The sequence below is a fragment of the Calliopsis andreniformis genome, chromosome 1 (genome assembly GCF_051401765.1).
Source record: "Calliopsis andreniformis isolate RMS-2024a chromosome 1, iyCalAndr_principal, whole genome shotgun sequence".
Lineage (NCBI taxonomy): Eukaryota > Metazoa > Arthropoda > Insecta > Hymenoptera > Andrenidae > Calliopsis > Calliopsis andreniformis.
The window spans coordinates 8,647,972-8,671,651 of NC_135062.1; the positions used below are offsets into that span (position 1 = coordinate 8,647,972).

At 40.4% G+C, this 23,680-nt stretch overlaps 2 protein-coding genes across 2 annotated transcripts in view; both read right to left on the bottom strand.

The window, feature by feature from the left end:
- Positions 1-3,504: 3,504 nt before the first annotated feature.
- Positions 3,505-23,680, bottom strand: part of LOC143177551 (uncharacterized) — a 422,101-nt gene continuing 401,925 nt past the window's right edge. The window contains exons 5-7 of the mRNA XM_076375538.1: positions 22,530-22,738; positions 8,800-9,043; positions 3,505-3,606 (exon numbers count right to left, since the gene is read on the bottom strand). Coding sequence (XP_076231653.1) covers positions 8,871-9,043; positions 22,530-22,738 — 382 coding nt within the window. The 3' untranslated portion in view covers positions 3,505-3,606; positions 8,800-8,870. The remainder of the gene's footprint in view (positions 3,607-8,799; positions 9,044-22,529; positions 22,739-23,680) is intronic.
- Positions 11,465-12,005, bottom strand: LOC143180145 (uncharacterized). The gene is made up of 3 exons (XM_076379680.1): positions 11,933-12,005; positions 11,617-11,794; positions 11,465-11,525 (listed from the first exon to the last, which is right to left on the bottom strand). Coding segments are annotated over exons 1-3 (252 nt in total). The 3' UTR covers positions 11,465-11,524.

Genomic DNA, 23,680 nt, shown 5'->3' on the forward strand with positions numbered 1-23,680 from the left:
TAAACGCACCATAAATGCGCGTTCAGAATGGTGAGGGATCAACACGAGAGGACGTCATGTCATCGTTGATATCCACAATTGCAGAGCTGTCGAGGGGGAGAGAAGGAGAGGGAGAAGGAGAGAATTCCGGCGAGGAACTGGAATCAACAGCGGTATTCCGCTTAAGTTATGGCCTCGGTTATAGCCGCCGGTTCGGACTACAAATTCTCGTGCGAGTATACGGTAGGATTTGTACTTACCTAGTACGGAGACTACCTACAACTTAGTGGAATACCAGCGCGCAGAAATCTTGTTGCCAGACGGGACAAATACGCGGCCGCGGCAGAGATATTGCGTCTTAGGGTGCTACACTCTGGAAAATAGCCTAATGATCGTATTGTGACTGGCTTGCCTGTCACAAAACATCTCCGTAGAGCTTGCCCCGTTGCGGCTTTATTTATCGCACCGCGACCTCCTAACTACCGTGTAACGGGTAAAACCTTAACGAGGATGCAGATGTATTTATATGGGAGACCTGGCTGGTAATGTCCACGGAAAGGGTTACGGCTTCGCGCAGGTCGATAACTTCTCGATCGACGTTGATCGACTTTGATGGCTTATCGCCAACTGATTTTCCCTCTAATTTGCTTCGTGGAAACCTTCTTTCAACGTCCATTTATGAATCCCTGGAAGACTTACGACTCCTCTTTTCCTGTCATTCTATTAGGTTTATGGTATTTAGATAAAGGTTTGTGGTTTGTTGATTGAATTAACTTGCTACAGGGTGTCACAGAAAAAGAATTAATCGTAGATATGCAACGAAATCTCTTTTCTAGAAAATTGAGATTGAACGTTGGTCAGATACGAGTGTAGTAAGGGATTAAAATGGTTCGCGGTGTGTGTAGTAAGCGCATTGTCTGACCACTGACTTTATCTACTGTGAAGTGGAAGAATACGCCTGAAGTAGGTGCTAAAAACTGTGTAGTGGTTTCTACTTACTTGCAGCGTGTTCAGGATTTTAATGTTGTAATTGTTGAGGGAAGTTGAAATAGACCAAAAATTATAATGTGTAATATCGAGAAGATAACTGTGCAAAATTCGCTGTAATTATTCGGTCACCACTATACTGCACTGTACGCATGTTCAACTTAAAATTAAAGTCAAGTTTCTCGAAAACGAGGCACGATACTACCAAATTTTATTCAGTATTTTCAACTTATTTTTTCACATACACTTGCTTGTTCAAGAACAATCTATATAATAGTTTATAATATAAAAAGAGAAAACGTTACAAGAAGTATAGACAACAACTAAATATAAAAAAGCTCTAACATTTCTTCGTGATAAAAAAGGTCTTCACATTTCACTGTTTTCGTTATCACAGTATGATATAAATAATTCTGGAAACAGGAATTGGGGAACAAGTTTGGAAAATGAATAAAAGTCGGGTCAAGTGTTAGCTTTTTTTACGATTTTAATGTCGTAACCCTGCCAAATACAGTAATAATAGTAATAGTAGCAATTATAATAAGAATCATAATAATGATATTGATAATAGTATTATCTAAAATATGTAACCATCATTTCGATAATAAGATTATCGACAGGCGCGATGTTGTACCACAAAGGACGAACGCGACGCGCCATGCACGTTGCCGCGACTCGACGATATACATATATAATTTATTAACGATCGATCGGGACGTAGTCGTCCTCACGATACAAATAACTTTTTTTTACTTCCGCAGTAGGAATCGCGAAGTACAATATTAAATACGCGCTCGACCGTACCGTTCTTTTCGTTAGGACTTTCTCGCGGCGATAACGTGCCTCCCAGGCACGTCTATCGCGCTGATAACGTGTATAAATATATATATAATATAATAATTCCGTGCGTATTAATATATTTCGCTATCACCCCAATAATTCCGTTCCTAGTCTTCCACGGGAGATACGATTAATTACACGCTCTTCGTTCGTTTGCAATAAATAAATTATCCAAATGAAGGACATCGATATATCGATATAACAGTAATAAGATTACAACCACATTTACAATATATATCTATATTTGTCTATATATATAGATTTTCAATATATATATATATATATAATATATTTATTTATTTATCGTTTTCCTTTAATGCACTAACGAAACCTCCCCTGCCGACGTGCGCGATACGATTTAGCGACCGTCCTCTCAAGCGACGCAGTTAAAGTAATTAGAAAGTACAAAGTTTCATTTATGCAGTATAATGCCTTCGTTTATACAGTGAGTCGTAAATAATATATTATTATCGATCCTAGCGCAAGCCTACGCGACAAAACATATACAGTTTATCCTTACGAAGTAATAGTTGGTGGCGCGCGACTATCGTTCGTCCTTCCCTGAACTTCGACTTCCACGTCCACGTGTAGCTGTCGCCGAACGAAAACACGAGCTCGGCCACGTTTATGGTTTGAACGAACTGTCGTGTTCCCCTTCGACGGGATCCACGCTTGCACCAGGAACCTGAACGACGCACGATGATAAGACAACGCCGTGGCGAAGTTCAGCGATAAGGGCACGCCACGCGCCTCGCAGTGTCTAAATCCGTGCGAGATCCGAGAGAGAATTACTGGCCCCCATTGATTACATTATTGCGAGAGAACTATGTTACGATGGCCCGTTGCTCGCCCATCGGCGTTCCGCAACGGGCAACTTTATATATACTATTTACAGTAGTTATTGCTCCGCTAGTGTCTACCTTACGATCTAGTAGTTCCGTTTTAGTGTCTCCACGAGAATTTAACTGCTTCGTTCGCGGCGTCGTCCCAGAGACACTGAACCACATGAAACAGTTAATATTTTCAAATTAGACGAATGTTATGAAGAAAAATTATTACGTTTTGAAATTGATATCTTGTCTGTCCAGTGGCGGACCATTTCTCCTTAAACTCACAATTTGTCAGGTATACACTTTACTAAATAAAACGCGATTAAAATGGGTCATTATTGCACGTTACTGTTGACAAATTACTGTTTGCAAGTTCTTTAAGTGTGCTCTGTGCCATTAAAAGTGCCATTTATAAGACGAAGCAAATCTACTTTGACAAAGTTACTGAACATATTAGACGATTTATTTAATTTCTAATAGAATCCAGAGTATATAAACTAAAGTTCAGCACTAAATTTCGTTTCCTGTTTCGTGTGGTTTAATGTCCCTGGTTGCAAGCACGCGCACACCCTTCGCAGCGATACTTTCAACGCTCCCGCGCAAGGTATCCTTAAGAATCGATCTTCTCGTATTGTCCACGTTGATGTATATACGTACGTTGAAATGAACGTACGGAAAGCACCAAGAAAGATTGAGCACCGCGCATGATCGCAGATTGAAGACGCAATTTATTGCAGCTTGCTTGATAAGGTATGCGTGTGAGTGACTAATGCGTTTATGTATGACGTGTGTTGCGTGTGTACATGTACCTTTACTGGCCCTTGAAACGAAGAATGGGAAAATTATCGCTAGTCTGACGTACTGACCTGTCAGCTTCGTCCTCGAAAAGTTCGATGCATCGCGATCGTTTAAAGACTGGTCTTCGAAGGCTCTTCTGAACGTCCTCCTAATGCGTTCGTTACGAATATCCCTTAAATTGTCAATAAAATTCCGTGGAATTATTCTCGACAGCCGTGTGTAAGTGCACGTGGGTCATGATGAAATGAAACATTTTTATAACAAATTCAGGTACGTCGATTTTCATTTAACGATCGTGCAGCAGTCGTTAATATGATCGTTAAAAGAATTGAAATTGAAGAAATTGAAAATCATAAGCATTAAATTTTGAAAGACTTTACTGTCATGAGATGCGTTTCGTTTGTTCCTCAATTAGAGAGTGCTCGGTTGCAGTTACAATTTTCAAACCAGATTACAGTTATCGTGATATATTCACCACTCTTTCTGTTTTCTCAGATCCAGCGATATCTAAAATGTATAAGTATTCAAATTTAAAAATTTTAACGCATACTAATAATCAAATTTTCAATTTTTTAAATATTTAAATATTCAAATTTTAAAATTAATCATTATTCAAATTTTTAAATATCCCAATATTTACATATTCAAATTTCTTAGTACTCAAATATTAAAATTTCTATGTATTCCAGTATTCTAACTTTTCAATTTTGCTAACTTAAAAATTTACATACTTTTCTATTAACTTCAATTTTCAGGTTCCACTTCTTGAAAGACTTTCTTACGAATAGCAACCTAAAAATGTAACTATAATCACACTCTTCAAATCTCCATTTCGATACAACAACTCTTAATTTTGACAAAAACTCAGAATTCTGAACTCAAAACTCCATCAATCAACTGTTGAAACCTTTCCAAAGGACCAATCAAACTACGAACGCAAATTCTCCAACCTAATTGCCTCTTTTTGTTCTACTCATTCCTTGACATCATCATTTCCCTCCAAAGCGTGCCACCTAAACTCTCGAGAGCGTCCTCCAGTTCCTAACCAACGATTTCGGTCACTGAATCTGAAACCGCGACTAGCTCGCTTGTCAACTAACAACGGTCTGTTAAGGCACTTGAAATATCAATCTCCGCAGCTGGGCCTTCATAGAAACTCGGTTGCGTTCCAGCTTCATTCTCTACCGTCCACTGATCCGCCTTCGACAGTGAATCGAAGAGGCGACGCGAAAACGGGCGTCGACTTTTCGCAAACCTTTTCTCCCCGTCGCGATCGAAGGAATGTCTGCGTGTTCGAGGAATGTTCCACTCGCGGCTAGTCTTGAGAGACACCCGTCACAGATAGAAATTCCCGATCTCTCGAGCGTCTCCCCGCTTCGATAACGATAACTTCACGATAATTTAACGACAGTTAGGCGTGTGCCTTACGGGGATTGGAATGTAGTCGGAATCAAACGATGAAGTTTCTCGGGTCGAGGATGCCAGACGCTCGAGAATCCTATCCAGCTGTATCTTCATTCGTCTTGTCGTCTAATTAAGCTCGAAACGAACTCCACGTTCTGCTCGAAACGAACCTCCACGTACGGCGAGGCGTTCACGTGCGAGCACGACGCGTCCCTGCGTGAAATCTCTGGTCGGTTTCGTTTCATAGCCGTGTCGACAATTAACAAAAGAAACGGAATCGTCCGTACGACGCCTGGATGCAGCGTCGAGATGCGTGCACGACTCGACACGAGTACTCTTTCGCTCTCTTTCACACACTCACTCTCTCTTTCTCTCTCTCTCTCTCGCGCTCTCTCTCGCTCTCTCTCTCATACACATACTCTCTCTTTCGCCCTTTCTCTCGGTGGAAAAAATGATAATGATCAAAGAGGGTGTCGGCATGACGTCAGTATACATTTCTCATCGCTTGCGCCCGCGCTCAGATTACTGACGGCTGCTCCGCCGAAGAAATCCCCTACAGGAAAGGTACAACGGTATCAGTCATCAAGATCGTAGAGTGGCATCCTGGGTGGCACCTCGTCCATTTTCGGATTGAATTTCGCAGTGACGATCATACGAAAATTATTCATGCGCCTCCTGGAGGCGCGGTCTCTCCCTGGATGGAACCGTGCTACCGATAACGGTCACCGAGGCGATCGGCAAGAAGTCGCAGGTCGACGGCGAAATCCGTGAGGTTCGAATTGGTACGATGAATCCAAGAGCAGAAGGAAAATCGAGGTGTTATGAAAAACTATGGTCGTCGGAGAATGGAAGTGATGGTTCTTGAGGGAGGGATAGAAACTGTATGGTGATACTGGAGCTATGTCTACAGTGAGGCAACAACGAGGAACTCTCTGTTGCTGTTCCGCGTAGCCTAAAAGGTCGACGCTTGTCGCCGAATATTTCTCTAGTTTTTTCGTGTTTCTGTTGGCAGCAACAAATGTCGCACTTTGTTACCTGTTTCCATTTGAAGCTGCAATATCCATTCCTCGAGCTACGTTGCTTCAGTGTAGACAGAATGTTTCTGTAAGTTAGTGTTCCTTAGAAACATCTTGGAACATACAGCGACAGGTGATGACAAAATGTTCTTCGTTGTTGTAGACATAGCTTAAGGTTGATATCAGATCCATAAGATCTTGATGAATGCGCTTCCCAATTTTCTCGAAGTCTACGAGGTTCGAGAACGGTACATCAACGAAGGGGAACTCGAACTGAAAGTAAATCGTGTCGAGTGGGACGAAGTGTAACGCGAGGATTGAGGATCCAGCGTTCGATTTCTGCGAGCCACAGCCGAATAAAGCAACGCTGGGCATCTCTCACCGCGGTCCTCCGGGCGAGGATTCGAGAGGGTCCGGGTTATGAAATGTGTGCAAGCACGAAGATTCGCGTGACTTAAGGCACTAGCAGTATACTTAAAGCCTAACGCAGCGTTCTCTTCCTTAAACATTAAAAGGCACTATTCCCTATGAAAATACAACACGTAACAAATATTAATTTATCAATCTTTGCATTAACCTTACACGTAGAGGTTTCTCTTTAACGATATAAAACTGGCTCTAGCATATACTGGCATCTTGTTCCATCGTTTCAACTAGCTTCGAGATAGTTTCCGTTTTCCTCCGTTTCTGCTTACAAACTGCCTTCGCTGCTCTTCGCGGCGCTTGCGCAACCGGCGAAGACACAGGCCTGAAGAAAACTGGGAATGCTACACATGTGCTGCGTATGGAAACGTACGCGTTTCTCAAGGTTCCTAAATTATTTACAGTACCGCTACGCGAAGCCAACTGGCTGCTTAAAATCGCTTCTTTAACTTTTCGTTTATCTTAAGCAGCCATTCGACTTTTTCCCGACTATGAGTTACAATCTCACGCGAAGCAATCCTTTAGCGTAACTTTTATTTGCAAGAGAAGTGTTGCATTGCAAATACCAGATGCTCGGTTATGGTTACGTAAGGTGCAGTAAATTCTGTTATACGTTCATCAGATTTTATTCCTAACAAATTACATGTTCATCGCTATTCCTATATTTTCTATTCGAGGGGAAGAGGTTCTCCTCTTAAAATCTGACTCCATCCGACACAGACAATCGTCTCTAGGCTCAAGGGATATGAAAATTGCCTGCCATGTACACGATATATGTTCCTGACTGATCCCAAACGATGAACATATAGCGAGAACTTACTGTATTCCAATTTCTCCTTGGTTCCTCACTATCAGCGAATCAAACATCGCTATTTTCTTTCTCAACCCACGTAACTATAAACAAGCACTTCTGCAGCTAAACACAGAGGACTCCGCGTGATCCCAATCTTCATTCTCAACGCACAGAGTCACCGCCTTCGATTCAGATATGTGTGAAATTTTCGTAAGAATTTCTATTCTACGTTATCCTCAAACCCTTCGTCTAGACAGACAATAATTGAACAGACTCGATGCATCGATGATAAGAAACCCTGATACGACCGTTTATGTACAAGTTCCGAAACCACGAGCAACGTAGACGTACGTTCTGCGTGTTTCTGAATGAATTTCTCCTCAGCTTTTCGAGCAGGGTTCGAGCGTTTCGATTGGCCACGAATGGTGCACATTGAGCTATCGGATGCCAAAATAAAACGTGCACGGATCAAGCTTGTAAACGTTGGTAGGGGACGAAGTCAAAGGGGGGGTTACACGTTGAAATGTTGGACGTGTACGGTGCAAAAGCGTTTTTCAAAAATAATTGTTCGATCTGGTATTCTACTTCTCCGCGTTCGAAGGCAACGCACCGACGGAGAACAGAGTACGTTCGCACTTTCTACTTTGGCACCTTGTGTTAAACGAGAGGGAGCGTACCGATTTCTCGATTGACAGTACGATCGAAGAATTTCACGGCGACTGATGAACGAGGAAAGAAACAACAGACAAAACAGGCTCGAAAAAGCGTCGTATAATGCCGTCGATGGTATACGCACCGTGTATTGCTTAATCGCACACGTGATAATACTGGCTACTAGAGCGTCTGATTCCCTTGTTTTCTTTGACGATGAAAACGTTAATGATTGTCCGTCCCTAAACGCGAAATTCTTTGTGCATTATAACCTGAACGTTGTCGCTATTTAAATTGCTTTACAAAAGACGTTTACGATCACGATTGTAGTTTATTTAACTGAGCATGCTAAGTCCCAAGCTCCGTCACCGGAGTTCGATAATTCTCTTTACTTAATAACCGTTTAATTACCTTAACAAATATTACTCCTTCCCCTTCATTACTGGCTCTATTCTTCGCAATAGACGATACATGGTGCTCTAGACTAGTTGAGCTGGCCTTATTTAATCGTACAAATAAAAAAAAAAAAAAAAAGAAAAAAAGAGAGAAAGAACATGAACTGGAAATACGAACGAATAAAAAATCGGTTAGAAGTAAGAACAGAAGCGGCACGCGCACTGGCGTGTCATTGCGCTGAACCTGCAGCAATCGCTTGTCCAGATTTTCAACGCCGAAGCTTCGATATTCCTCGAATGTCCAATTCGATAACAAAATAAATAAATTTCTTATTCTCAAAACTTGAAACAGTAACAATTTCAAGAAAAAACTGATTTCTCGATATAGAAAAAGCCAAAGAAACGTATTTTTTAACAATAGAAAATATCGCGACTGCTAACAGATTCGCGAGATCGTTCACCAATAATTACAGCGATACTTTCTCGTTAAACCTCTAAACCTAGTAAATGAATTCGTTTGCTTCTTCATTTCTTCTTTCCTAGTTTGAACCCCAGACCGCTATCGCTGGCTTTGAGCGATCGCAATCGATACGGGGCTCTTCAGGTCCCGAATAATTAAAAAGAATCATCGTGGTTGTCCACGATCGCGATTCCAGTCCCGAGTCCTCGGAATCTGTGATCACCTTCGTTCTCCTTCTTCTTCCTCATCTTCTTCTCCTCGATCTTCCTTCCATCAGCTAGAAGGTTCTCTTCATCAGTGCCTTTTCATGTGCAGCGACAAATGATCGCTCCGCGAAAACGATCGCTGACAGAGATGGCACTTGAACGGCTTTTGACCCGTATGCTTGCGAAAGTGCCGCGTTAATTCGTCGGAACGTGCGAATTTCCATGTGCAGCCTTCCCACGTGCACTGATAGGGCTTTTCACCTGTAACAAATACGACACAAATTAACACTTTGTTTGAAATCAAAAATAGCTGAATAAGTATTTCCAAAGGTTTGCTAGTAAATGACATACGGTACTGTCTATATGCATCTGGATACTTTCACACGATTAGAAATGTGTTACACTTCTAAACTTACACACTACGCACTATTTATAGCAAGTAATATCTCTTTGGTATTTGTAAAATTTATATAATCGGCTGAGATGAGATTTGTAGCCAATTCTATATTATAGAACTTTAGTTGGTGTATTTTACGTATTCCAATAACGTGAAAGTGTCGAAATACTTATGCACGATAGTCTATGAAGTTTATCTCAGTTTTATCGTTCAACCTGGGAACACTGTATAACTTAAAAAAATATTGCAAGCTAATTATATCAATTTTCTGAAACCGACAGTCTACATTGCGTATCACAGTCGCAATTATAAACCCCTCTAAAATTTCAAACTCTTATATCCTGCGATTCAACTTAAATTAGACTAAATACCTATTTCGAAATATTTTAACATCCCAAGAATTTAGCATTTTTCATACCACCAGGATTCAGTGAATCCAACATACAATTTAGATACTGAAACCTGGTTTTTTAATCACAAAATACATTTGTAATGTATACATCTCAGACACCAGAATTATTCTAACATACGCAAGTATCTATTCGAAACGATTTAAATAATGCCCAACCCATCGTCCCAGCCGTGTGCTCGGCAACTCGTCGATACAGGTACATTTCCCAGCGTTTTACCCGCGCTGACTTGCGTGCGTCCGTGCGTTTATTCTTGGCTCTTATCGAGCCGAGCCCCTCTCTGGTAAGGACGCCGTGACAGCTGTCGCGCGTTGCAACGACTCCGGGATCCCTCAGAAAACTGCCTATCACTCTCTTCTATTGTATGCAAGTCACCGAGCGTATTTCTCGGTCCGTCGTTCAGCACGGCTCAGCGCGAAGAAGGGTAGAGGGGAGGGCTCGCGAAAGCCCGGATGAGGAAGGAGGACCGTGAGCTGAGCGGAAAACGAGAGTAAGAGAGCTTAGATCCTAAAAGCTTAGCCAGCGTCGAGCCGTCTAGATGTAGGAACGGTCACAACTCGATGACGCAATCGGCCATCAAGTTCAGCCCGCTTCGAGGGGGACGAGGACAGGTCCAGGGGAAATCGAGCGTTGCGATCGAGCGCGGTTCGCGATCCCATTAAGCGCGCGCGAGCAGACGCGGATAATGGGCGACGCGAGTGACGACGGGACGACGACGTGCCATCGCGCGGTCTATCTCGTGGAAACCACCAATGGCATCGGTTTGATCGATATATTCGCACTTGTCACCGCGGATCTTGGATCTTGACGGCGACGGGGCCTCGGGACGAGGAAGGCCCAGATAAACGATGACATTTTTCGCGGCGCTGGGATCGCTGTAGATCGCTGCTCGAGCACCGAGGACACAATTATCGGTTGCGAAAATCTGGAATCGAAGCACCGTGGCTCTTGGGTGCTTTACAGGTCGTTTCGAGACTAATTACGATATCACTCTGGATGTATAAGGTGTTTCCAAACGTGTGGGACATTTTTGGAGGATAGGTTCTAGAGACGAAGACAATAAGGAAAGTTCATGCGCACATATGCTTGAAAACGCATAGTTTTTTAGGTATATCAATCTTGATCTGTCATATCTCAGAGCCTAATTGTCGGCTCAATTAAAAATTTTGCAGTGAGTAATGCCTTATTATAAACTAACATTTAGCAGAAAATTTGTATCTGAAAGCGTGGGACCAAAAACGCACGAAAAATGGTATCATTTAAGGGTTACTCTTTTGTTTCTTTTTCTGTAAATAGGAATCAGGCTGTGCAACATTCTTTTCTTAAGTTGTCTAAGGGAGAATGGGAAAAGAATTTTGCGAAAATAATAAATATTATTCTAAATATTAAAATTTGTTGGGTCGCCAGTAACTCTACAGTGTTATACTGAAAAATAGAAGGGTGTCGTTTTAGGGTTACTAATAAAATGTTGACATAGACGTGCAATACAGAAGTTTTTATTGTAGTGGTAATAGTTGCACCTATCTTTGACAAAATTGTGAATGCGTTATTATCGCCTTCACGTCGCGAAGAATTATGGATGAAGAACTCAGGGGACACTTGACGCAATCGAGCCACTGATATTGAGCATCAAGAGGAAAACGATGGCATGTTTCTCGAGAGTCACGGTGTCTCTCAGTAAACGATACAACTGATGACTGACTATATATGGCATGGTTATCTGTATCTTCACTCCTACTATGTTCAGAATGCTCCTATACATTTTATCGCTTGCGTCATCTCGTGAGACGTTTGCATATGTTCAACTTTGGCCTAAAAATCTTAAGGTCAGTCTCAAGCTACAAAATCATATGGGACACTATCAAGACACTAAAATTTAATTTAAATTGATAAACTTTATTGACGCCATACAATTTATGAAGCACAAGAGCAAAATCTGTAATTTACATATAAGTATCTAGGATAATATGAGTTATCAAATTATAATCATGTATTGTATGTGGAATGTAGAGTGTAGAATTAATTACTAGTTTTCTTTCCAAAAGTCTTCTGGAGCTGGCTTAGGTTTATATCCTACAAATTGATTAGTATCAGGATCATAAACTGCACAGTCTCTTTCAGTACATCCTATACTGACTGAATCTGCACTGCAGAAACACGTATTACATCCATCGTAGTAACTTCTATTCGGTATGCATCTTCTCTCTTAATAGTGATAAAATTTTATAATGAACAGTAACTATGTACTTGTTTTTAAAGGAAAATGCAATATAAAAATTATGAAATATATACAACTTTAGAATTATCTACGATAATATCGTGAATTTATAGGAAAACACTCACCGGATACTTGTCCAACAATTATACAATAAGTCATGGCAACTGCCAATAAGAAAATAGAGAATTTGACAGACATGTTTCCTGAACGTCTCTTCAGTTCTGATATAGTCAGCGACCAGCTTTACATAGTTATTTATACACGTTCTCAGGGTCAATATGTTGATAACCTTCGAATAAAATATACCGAACTATATCGGATAGAAGGAATTTACACTCTTAGTTATTTTTAATCCAAAGTTCATGTGCAAGTAGCCATTTACTACATTACAACTTGTGCAAGTTTGAAATCAGAATTAATGAAGTTGAACACTTTTTTGGTGATAACTTTTTAAAACTTTTGCAGGTCAAGGGTTTTCATATTCAGATCATTTCAAAATTGAAGTTTTGATGAAATTCAGTTTTCTACTACTTATGACTTAAGAGTTATGACCATTTTCCTTTCACTCTTCCACTATGAAGACTTCAAACGAAAACTCAGTTGTATACATTTTCCTTTTTCACAGTTTCATGTTAACTTTTTCATGAAATGAATGCCATGCAAAAGTTGAAATCTACGATTCCATATAGGCTCTATTTTTAAATAAACACTATTTTCGTAACTAAGTGACTAACTCTTTAAAGTACATACATAATTGCCCTTAGCAATAGAAGGCTTAAACATTTTAACCCAAAGACACATAACATGTACAACTTGTCGACAAGTCCTCACAATATTCTAAACTCGATTCAACAAAAACTCCGCATCCCTCGACTACAGTCTCCAACTTCATTCATTATTCAATTCCTCTACTGAATTCATTCCTGAAGGTGTACTCATATTCCTGCACTACAGTTTGTGTCTCTAAAAAAACATATACACCCGACGATCCGAACAGCAGCACAGAATGCGGTTGAATAGTATCCGCAGAAACAGTAGCAAATGATATACAGCTATGTAGAACGGTCGGGACAGGTTGTTTCCATGCACGATCGAAAAGCCAGCTGCTCGATCGCTCGGAGCCGCGCGGCTACCATGCCTCTAAATCGGTCGTTTTAACGTTTCGACGCCCATCGGCTGAATATTATTATGTAATTCGCTGGGAAATACGAAGAACTAATGACGGAGAAGGAAGCCGCGCGCACTCGGTCTTGTTGCGTAATTGCGAGTAATTAGTCCATTTACGAGCCGGTACGAATACGTACTGGCTCGAGGGGCGCCCATACGCACGCAATACGTCGGCCGACGTGCGAGCACCGCCGCAAGAAGGCATTAATTCTCCCGTTATTAATGCATTTTGATCGGATTTTTACGTGCCGACGTTACGTTTATTGCGCCATAGATTAACGCCCCGTTACACCGTCCGGCTCCATTAATTAACTGCAACGGCGAGCTTAGCCACTCATTTGTAATGTCGCTCTGGTCCCGCGGTGCATAGGAGTCTGACGCTATATTAAGCCAACACGATACAGGCTTTCTTATTCTCATCGCGTGGAGAAGATTTTACTACTAAACTGTAACTAAGTGAAGATTTGAGACTTTCACGCCCCTGCATCATACAGTTGCCACTGTTAGGTTTTCGGGCGTACGTCGTGTCCATTTGGAATTATTTTCCCAACGTTTCACTAGTATTGCAACTAGCTTCATCAGGGGGGTCAAGAGACACACACTGATAGTGAAACGTTGGGAAAATAATTCTAAATGGACACGGCGTACACCCGAAAACCTGACAGTGACAACTGTGACTAAGTGTCTCCTCTTGATGACCAAATTTTAGTATTAAGAAATTTTCTGGAATTTATTGTTTCGTAATGATGGATGAAAAGAATATTAATACTATGAAAGAAGTATTTTGGTTCCAATATAGGCGCAGAGAATTTCATATCCTTGAGTTTAGCAAAGATAGATGTAGTAATAATCCGTAGTTACCAACTGCTTTTTGCATTCATCTTTTAATAATTAACTTAGCAATCGTTGAGGAATGCAACGCGAAATTATGATGTAGTTAACTCTTTTAATTCGTGTAGTGTCATAAAATTGCAAATCAGGGAAACTGAGGAGAAATATACCTCGTGTTAATAAATAAAACAGCGTAGGGTACGTAAAAATATCATGAAAAATGTTGTATAATAATAGACACCTAATTTATTATATTTTACAGTGAAACATATGTTCCACGTTGTTGGATAAACGTTATTCGATTTTCTATTCTTTATAGTTGAAAAGGTATGTTTCTAATAATGTATTAGAAACTTCACGATACTTGGTATGTTTTCCAAGAAGATCGATTAGAATGGTTTCCAATTTTATAGTTGTCTTATCGCAATTTCCAGCAACTCCGCATACGTGGCACGCAAAATATTACAAGAATTAGTATCCACTAATCACGAAAGGTCGAGCATTTTAATCTGATTACACGTCTGATTGAATTAACAACATTTGTTAAACCATTCTTGGCTATGAAAAGGATTCGTTTTGATGTGGCTTATCGAATACTTAGCAAGTGGGTTAACGATAGAGACGTTAATTAAAAATGACGTGGCACAATTAAGCGGCGCTTTGATGTCATTCCACCCTGCTCTTAGCTGTATCTTGCCTCTCTGTTCGCGTTATATCTTAATATTTCAACGTGAAATATTCTGGGAGCATGGAACCGAGGTCTGAAATGTCTTTTAACGAGGAATCGCTCTTTAATCATTTTACGAGCAGAATCTTCGCGAGTGCTTTCAAACTGGTAGCCTCAAATTTATCTACAACGTTTATGATCGCTTGCCTTTGATGTCTCATCGACATAACTCAGGAATACCTTAATCCAAGATAAGTGCGCTTCTTCCGCGAATCGTATATTATGAACTGCGATCTTTATTCGGAAGAGTACCTTGATTTTTATTGTGACGTATAAAGTACTGCCTTGAATATATTTTTAACCAACTTTTAAAATTAATGAAGAACAAACTGGCATATTTCTGTTTTAGAGTTAGCTTGATGTGAGTCCCTGAAGTAAAAGAGTAGATATCTATATCCTCTGTACTATATCTATATCCTCTGATTCCTAGTTATCAATAAAATTATTCTATTCTTACAAAGAATTCAATATACCCTCTGCACGCGATGCGTTCTTATTAATTCATTCCATTTTTCATAACGAGAAACAGGTGGCAGAAGTTCACCAGCACGGATGCGTTAATTTTCGTCCAATTACCTGTAATTAACGCGTGTTGAATCGACTTACAGATTTTATTACGTGTTTAGCGAATATCGGAATTATTCATGAACCCAATCTAGCTGAAAGTACAATCCTCCACTAGTTAAATCACAACGATGGATTTCCATCCAACATATAACAACTTTGCAGAGGATATCACAACACAATTAAGATACCACTCTACCCCATAACTCAACAGTTAATTCATTCGTATATCAAAGAAAGGAGCGATATTTCTAGCTCAATATCGAAAGGAAATTAGAGCGTATTTAATTAAAAACCACGCTCGCGTTTATCTCGAACCAGTATCAGCGACTCACTGGCACGAGTGATAACCCGTTTCTTGCTTCTGCGATAGTCCCACGGCGCGATATATTATTATCGCGTCTGTTGAGAAAGCTACTAAGTTTCACGGGTAACCGATCTGCGTGCCCGTAACGAGGATCAAACTGACGATTCTCGTGACTGGGAAAAAGAGGGAAACGTTTGGGGCAGGAGGAAAGAGCGAGACTGGAGGATCCCACTGTATCCTCGACTCCGCGTGGCGTCCTCCTAATGCGATCGAGGGCTGCTCCCGCGGCGTGCACGCTTCTAGTAAATAACAACGCTGGTTAGCTATTAAAAAGTACCGACGGCGACGTGCAATATCTCGCATACGCGCGATTCAATTTAATCGCGGTCATTACGCGCCATTAATTATTTACGCTGGTATTGTGGTTTCAATAAAATATATCGGCGGGACAGCGAGGCGTTACCGCGAGGCTTCAATTAGCCGCAGGGTCGATTTATCAGCGAGCCGTCATTAACGATGCGGTGAATTCAGGATTCGCGCGTGGTTGGGAGATGGGTAATTCTATCGTGTTGGTAACAACGTGTCGGAGAAGTAGGGAGCTCGTGGGACTGTATTGTTTGGGGGTTTTCGATAGCAATATTCTAAGTGTTTATGGATGTGGAGGGTGCATACAATCTCCGATTTCTGTGATTAATTGTAGCTTGTTAATTACGATCGTGTGAATTGAGAGGATAATTTGGTGAAGTGTGGAAATCATGCAAGGTCTAATTTATATCCCTTGTAGTAGTCGACTTTCAGTAAAGAGATATTTTATTTCTTAGATAGTATTTGGTTTTGTAGATATCTACGAAATTAAATTGCTGATGGGTAGATCATAAAGAAGAAACTAGTTCTTTAAAGAAGACGAAATTTAACGATAGAGGGACTGAAAAGAAATGCACTATTTTCTATGTTAGCAAACTATGCTCACTTATTGCTAGATTAAAATTTCTTTGTTTATTCTAAGTTCTTATATAAAGTAGTCTACTTAAATAAGCTCACTTACATACATATCTATTCCAATTGAGATGATATAAAAAATATTTTCTGTGAAACTGTTTTATTTGTGACTTTGAAGAAAAACAGCCCTTGCACTATATTAGTCCCTCGATACTAATCAAATTGCATGTAAAATATTTTTTGTATCATTACAATTAGAAAAGAGATATTTAGGTGGTCTTACTTAAATGGACCACCGTCTATACAATCTTTCGTTTATCTATTAACTTCTACTGCAGCTTTAATAAAAGTTAGATGAACTACAATTCAAAACAATTTATTGTTCTTTGATGCTTCCAAAAAATATTTAATAACTGTCTACATCTTCTGTTTTGTTAAATTGACAAGTAACTTAATCACATATTTCCGGTTGCTTATTAAAAGTAGTAATCTGTTAAATAATATACATGCCAATAGTTTTCCTCGAATGCTACAGAACAAAATTTGTCCCTAATCTATTACACCGCAACATGGCTCTTAATGAGTGCAGTTACTTCATTATCATTGCGACGTTAATCACCAGGCTCTCTAGTTATTCCTTAAGAGGAAGAAAATACTCCCAATGATTACGATAATTGTCACAGTCTCGATAATCGCAGCAAATTACTCAGTAAAACGCTCTGAAATCGTTCGAGTGAAGAATTCCAGGTTACAAAACGACTTCAATTCAGAACCACGTTCCATACATTGTGTTTAATAAAACCTGTTTGTTTTAAACAGTTTCAAAGCATAGTGAATATGAAATCCACACTGTGGCAACAACGAGGAACGTTGTCGTTTCTTGTTACTTATATCATGTAACTAAGAAACTATGCGTTTTCAGGCATACATGCATCTGAACTTTTTATTATCTTCTATCAAACCTATCATCCAAAAGTGTCCTACGTTTTTCCTATTTTTATACACATGCCAACAAAATTTTATTCATTATTGCCTCAGTGTAAACACAACGTAACCCTAGCAAAGAGGTTACATTAATTGCTAATTAGTTACATATAGTAAATTATACAAATTACAAAAAATTGAACTATATAAAATAAACTGTACATTAATTGTCCCATATCTACCACCACTTATCAATACTCCCAACACCAACTCTCCACCATTCGTTCAGAGTGTTTCTCACGTGAAATTTATCCCTGACCAAATCCAGCAAAATTCGCAGGGACGAAGATACACACCCAATGGTTGATTCTACCCAGGCAGGTTTAGTTATCGTGTGCACTTTCGGGTAATGATCGAGGGGATTAAGTATTTATTAGCCTCGAACTCGGGACTAGCTCGCGGAGTCGATGTCGGCTTGCCACGAAAGCGACCAGTGCTATTATAAGGAACCGTAGCCACCATTTACCATATCCTCGTGATATTTCGCCCCGATGCCCGTACAATGTAGCTTCCGATGTTCGTGGCGTGTGTTCGGAAGATTCATGGTATCGAAAGCGGTAGCGCGGCCCGCTATTACTCCATTATACAGTTTGCGAGCGGCACGATATAAATTCGATGCAAATTCAGCTCGGTTCCGACCCGTGAGAATCATCAATCATGGTTAGCAGGATGGATTTCGGTGCTTTTGTTGTATTCGTTACCAGGGCTGGCCGATCCGAGGAAGATGGTGGTTTTGTATCGAGCATGCGTGCACGATGATCGCTGCGGAACCAAGCAGCAGCCTTGGAACTTTTTCTGTGAGGTTCAAATTGAATTTTGATCGAGACAAATTTTGCAGTATTCTTGAAGAATAGAGACCGCTTCTGTGCTCCTTTTGTGGCGATTGACCCTCAGACGACTGACTATTTAATAACAACGTAAGTGGCTGATGTCAATCATATTTGATTGCAACACTACGATACTAGAAGACAGTATTTAAAACATTGAATATGAAGTTCCAAAAAAGATAATTGTTTCTTATTCATCTAAACTTAGAATGAAACACTTTTCCAGACTGCTACATGGGACACTGGGTCCTTCAGGTTTAGCTGGATTTTCACAAATTTTGTACATATAAAGAATTCCATAAAAGCTCACTGAAATACTTTCAAGTGTACAGTCTAAGACCATAAAATTCAACTGTTGAAAAAATTAAACTATATTTTTATTTACAATTATTTTACACTACAGCGACAAGAATCAGTATTTTTCTGGGATTATGAAAGTCCCCAGTTTGCCATTCTAGAGTTAATCACATTTCTCCAGTCATATCACTTCTGAAGCAAATATGGATACCTACGTATCTCATTCATCGCATCTCATCCCTTTGTGCACTACACTCTTTACTCGTCATAAATATATATTATAATGTCACAAAGTCCTGGCATTATCGTTAATCTCTGACAAGATTACACAGTAAAAGGACAAACGGTACACCTGATAACCCGGTTTCGCAACCTTTCAGAACAATAGGTTTTTCGTATGGAAGACAAATTCCAGCGCTTCTGGGAGCAGGCAGAGCGATCGTTCAGCGCGAGCACGATCCGCGAACGATTTATGCCGTCGAATAGGAGAAATAACAGTAATCAATGAATTGGCATTTCCCACATCCAGGGTGCCAGTATCCGCCTCTGTAAGAATATCTCGGTGGCTGTAAAATGCCACCGTGTTAGAATGATGGATATTGGTATCGTGCTGCAAAGTCGTTGAAACAATTATTATAACGACTGGCTGTGAATAACGCACAACGACAGCGCTGGTATATCAAGCCTTGCCCAGCGGAATCGACAGATCATGGAGCCAGGATGTCGTAAACCTGTACGTGATAATGACGTCCTAATGCAGGAAACGTGTTTCGATCATTGTGGTCCAGCCTAGTTAAAGAAATTCTAGTATTAAGGAAAAGTGATAAGGCCTGACCTCAATGAATTCAATGAAACGCTAATGAAGTCCATTCAAAACAGTTCAATGAATACGTCAATGGATCTAACCTTTGACATTTGTCTACAGGCAGGAAGTTGTATTATGCAACGCGTACGATAGAAAATATTGCAATCTAAACGAGTATTGTAATATTTTCGATCCATTGTGAAATTATTGTTGTTAATCCTGAATATCATGTCCTGTGTTCGCAACAATAGTTTAATTCATGGTTTGAGTTATTATTAATTGTGGTTTTCGTGTTGTGTAACAAGTGGAGAATCTAATTACGATTAAGAAAGAGTTTTTGAGGGAGATTGGTACGAGATATAAGGTTGAGTGAGTGAACCTATGCAAATGATGCCCTCTAAGGAATCTAAAATCTAAGTAAAGTAATTTTAAAAAGCCTTTTGTGGTATATAATTTGGATGCTCATACAAAAATCTTGGAAGTCTTTTAGAATTTCCCATCACTGACAGGGTCTATTCCCAATGTAGTTCTAAGTGTCAAGATATCAAATCCTATTCTCGAACTACGATAACATTAAACCAACATCAGAAGTTCTGAATCTTTACTTCACGACTGTTATTTCGTACATTTAGTACAGTTCCCTTAAATTTGTACGCGTGTTGTACAAGTACTCCACAATTCACCTGTTGGACCCCTGACCTCCAAAAATTCCAAAGGAGTGCAAACAAAGGGAAACCCAGCGTTCCATTTAATGGAAATTGTAGCCTCCAAACGTGACTCTAATTACTGCTTTTCACATTGGCATTCCACGAACAGTTGGTTCAAGTTGAGCACCGCGATTACACCGTCTTGGTTGAGCCATGGACCAGACAAAAGATCCTGGTTCTCACGACCACGCCCTCTCCCCGCCGCCTCTGCACTCTCTTAGACGGCGGCAATGCCTTCACGAAGGTACCTATCCACCGGAAATTCTTCAAGCCGCGGCTTCTTCAACGCTGTGTACACACATGTGCGAGAAACGAACGGTGTGACCTCTTCCAGGTTCTCGCGAGGCGGTAATAAATGGTCGGGCCACGAATGTTCCTATGAAACGCGATGGTCGCGGTTAAAAATCCATCCTCAGCTGGATAGTATCCACCGTCACTTTCGAGGATCGTCGAATTTCTAAGAAACTTCAGGCTGCACGTTTCACCTGTGCGAATGTCGGGGACCCTTGACCTCCATCGTGCATAAAAAGACGTCCTACGAGACTAATATGCCTGGCATTCCGCAGTGGACGCGCGAAAGGGGAATTTCAATACTGTTAACTCGCGTCAATGAGAGTTACAGGATAACGATGATATACCTTTATTGCGACTTTACAGTCTGTCCACTGATAGGGTTGAAATGACATTTAGTGGCGAAGAAAGGAAATTCTAGAGATAGGTACATAGTAAGACTCATGTAACAGAGAAAAGATACCTTAGAAAGTCCTCTCCTTTACTATACAACAATTAGGGGGTTAGCGTTTAATATTAATAATCCTTGGGTACTGTTAGGGCTAATAGTGCTCATTAACATTAATGATAATTAGAAGCAAAAATTTGATTGGCTAAACATTATCCTCAGATATAATGATTTTGTCCTTATTTAATCAGTGTAATAAAATTAGATATAAGTTAAGAAAGAGAGGAAATGGTTATTCGAGGAATCCCTAGAGCTAATTTCTTTTGTAGGAAAGAACGTTCGAAAAAAGTTAATCAATTATGCCTGCACTATACATACTCCATAATGCGACACGTTTATGGACCACCGTGCAATTTCCGTTGGCACTTTTCCGTTCAGTTCAAGGGTATCTCGGTTGCAGAATCAAAAGCGAGCAATGAGTAATGACTTATGGCCGACCTGTTGACCCGACTACGGAGGACGGGCCGTTTTACTACCGGCAATAATTCCACGTTACCTATTATCGTTATCGGAGCGAATCTCGTCGCATTATTTGTTAATAATGCTGTCTCTGTCAAGTTAACGTGGGAAGATTGCTTAATGACTCCGAGCCAGCGTTCGAGCGAGGCCTGAGCCCCGCGAACAAAAACGGGAATTTCCTTTTACTATTCGCGTCGGATCGCAGGGGATATCAGTTCGTTCCTCTGACGCGACCGAAGCGCGAAAAACCTGGCTGGGCTGAAACTACCGCAGGCTAATCGCGCTGGTATTGTCTTGATAATTAGTCGGCTGTTCGGCGTTTCAGTGGGTTCACGTAATTGTGAGCACACCTTGCGCGCATCACCTTGAGAAACGGTAACATCACCTGTGAACCTACGTGATCCCTTCGAGCGAGAGGAGGAAACGCTCCGCGGTTCTTCTTATGACGAAAGGTACGCCCGTTCTACATCAGTGATCGCTGACATGCGTGCGTGAATCATCCGTAGACAATAAAACGTTTACAGGCCAATAAAAATATTAAACGACGAAAGGCAGTGGATTTATGGATGGAGATTTAAAGGTCTGGGGAATCTTGCGTTTGAACGATGTTGCAGTATTGATGGAACGTTAAGTTTTAAATAGTAGGGGTATTTATAGTGCAACTTCGTACGAGAGTTAGTTAGATCGTGATGAGTTTTACAGGTGAAGATGATCTATTGGCATAGATTGATGGTTTATTGGTATAAGTAGATTGTCTAGTGGTTTATTGGTATAAACTTGTATGGGAGAATAAAATTATTGGCTTTTAATTCCGCTGTAACTTATTTCGTTTTGATTCAATGTGCAGCTAGACACGAAGGAAATGTATCAAATTCAAATGTTTAAATTTTCAAACCTTGAAGTCTTTAAAATTTTCAAGTGTCTTAATTTTTAAGTTTTGAAGTTTCCAAATGTTTAGAATATTCCTGCTTGTGTAAAAATGCAGAACGTTGAAAAAAGGGTAAGATCATTGTCAAATATTACAGAGACATGACCTATACATGTAACCCCACGGATTGGGGCTTGGGATCAATAATAGTTCTATGGTAGGATCTGGTGATAATAAAACAAGCTAATAGTTCTTGGATGAGTGGAATACAAAAGATCCACCAACGTCATTCCTTCGTTCGACGAAGTAAACGCAAGCAGTATAATGATCATGGAATCATTTATTTAATTCTCACTTCAATTCTCAGTTTGCCTGAATTTCTACTACAGGTATTCTTGGAAAAGTGTCTAGTACCACTGTTATAGTATTACATACCTGCACTGTTAATTCTTATTTTATCAACGAAGTAAACTGATTAATTTACTGTTTAAATAAACTCACCAGTGTGAGTTCTCTTGTGGGCCTTGAGGTGAGAGCTCTTCGTGTACACCTTGTCGCAGCCTGCCACGTCGCATCTGTGAACTTTGCGTCTCTTCGCGTCGCCACACTCGCTGTCGACCCCTAAAGTGCCACCGTTTCCTCCCACACCGGCGTTACCTCTTCCGCCGATTCCAATTCCAGCAGCAAGCGCAGGACGTTTGTGAAAGACCCTAAAATTAAAAAGCAATTACGTGACTGAACAATGAATTTAAATAATTCCTTGAAATCTATCTATATTAACACAAATCATTGCAAATCTCCTAGAGCACTATTTCCCACGTCTACTTTAAAACACAACTAGTAAAAATTAATTTCTAGATAAACTCCTCATCCTCGTTAAATTTAGTACTCGTCACGCCTTCTTAAACCATAAAATTACTCTAAGGCATTAGCTAATAATTTGCCTGAAACAGAAACTTCTTCATCTAAGTGAACCCAGGTAAGGTATAATCGGAAGTAGTTAAGCAAGCATAGAATAACTATCCAACGAAGTTGGACCTCACAAATGACGCGAAATAATCCTAGCTAGCGGTCGGTGGTCACTTTTTTGCAACGCAACGTTCGATCCTCGAGTGTACCTCGATGCCCGCGGCGACGTTGATTATGACGGGCGAAGAAAAGGGCGACAAGAAGCCCGATGAGCGGGTGCCCACGGTGATTTCAATTCAGATATGGATAAGACGTCTTCATCGTTATTTTATCTTTCGTTCTGAATCTCCCGTTTCTCGTTTTTTAACGAAGCGACGGGGGAATCGACAAATTCGACCGCATTTGCCATGGATTTATACAGAAAGTTTTTGGCATGTATTATTCATCGCGCGCGTAGCGTCCAGTTTATCAATCGATGCCTGACTGTGATGCGTTATGACCAGCTCGATGAAGAACGAGTGAAATTACTACTCCGCTGATGCATAATACGTTAATGCGGCCGATGGTACGCGAAACTGAAAGAATCTTCGTATGAATAATACTGTATCCACCGAGGAAAAAGAAAGAAAAAAAGTGGTAGCCATTACGCTAATCCGCGCGATTATGTTGCAACGTGTACGAAGCAACGGAACGACGGATGAACGTTAGTCGCGGACTTTTAACGGGACGCACGATTTGCGAGG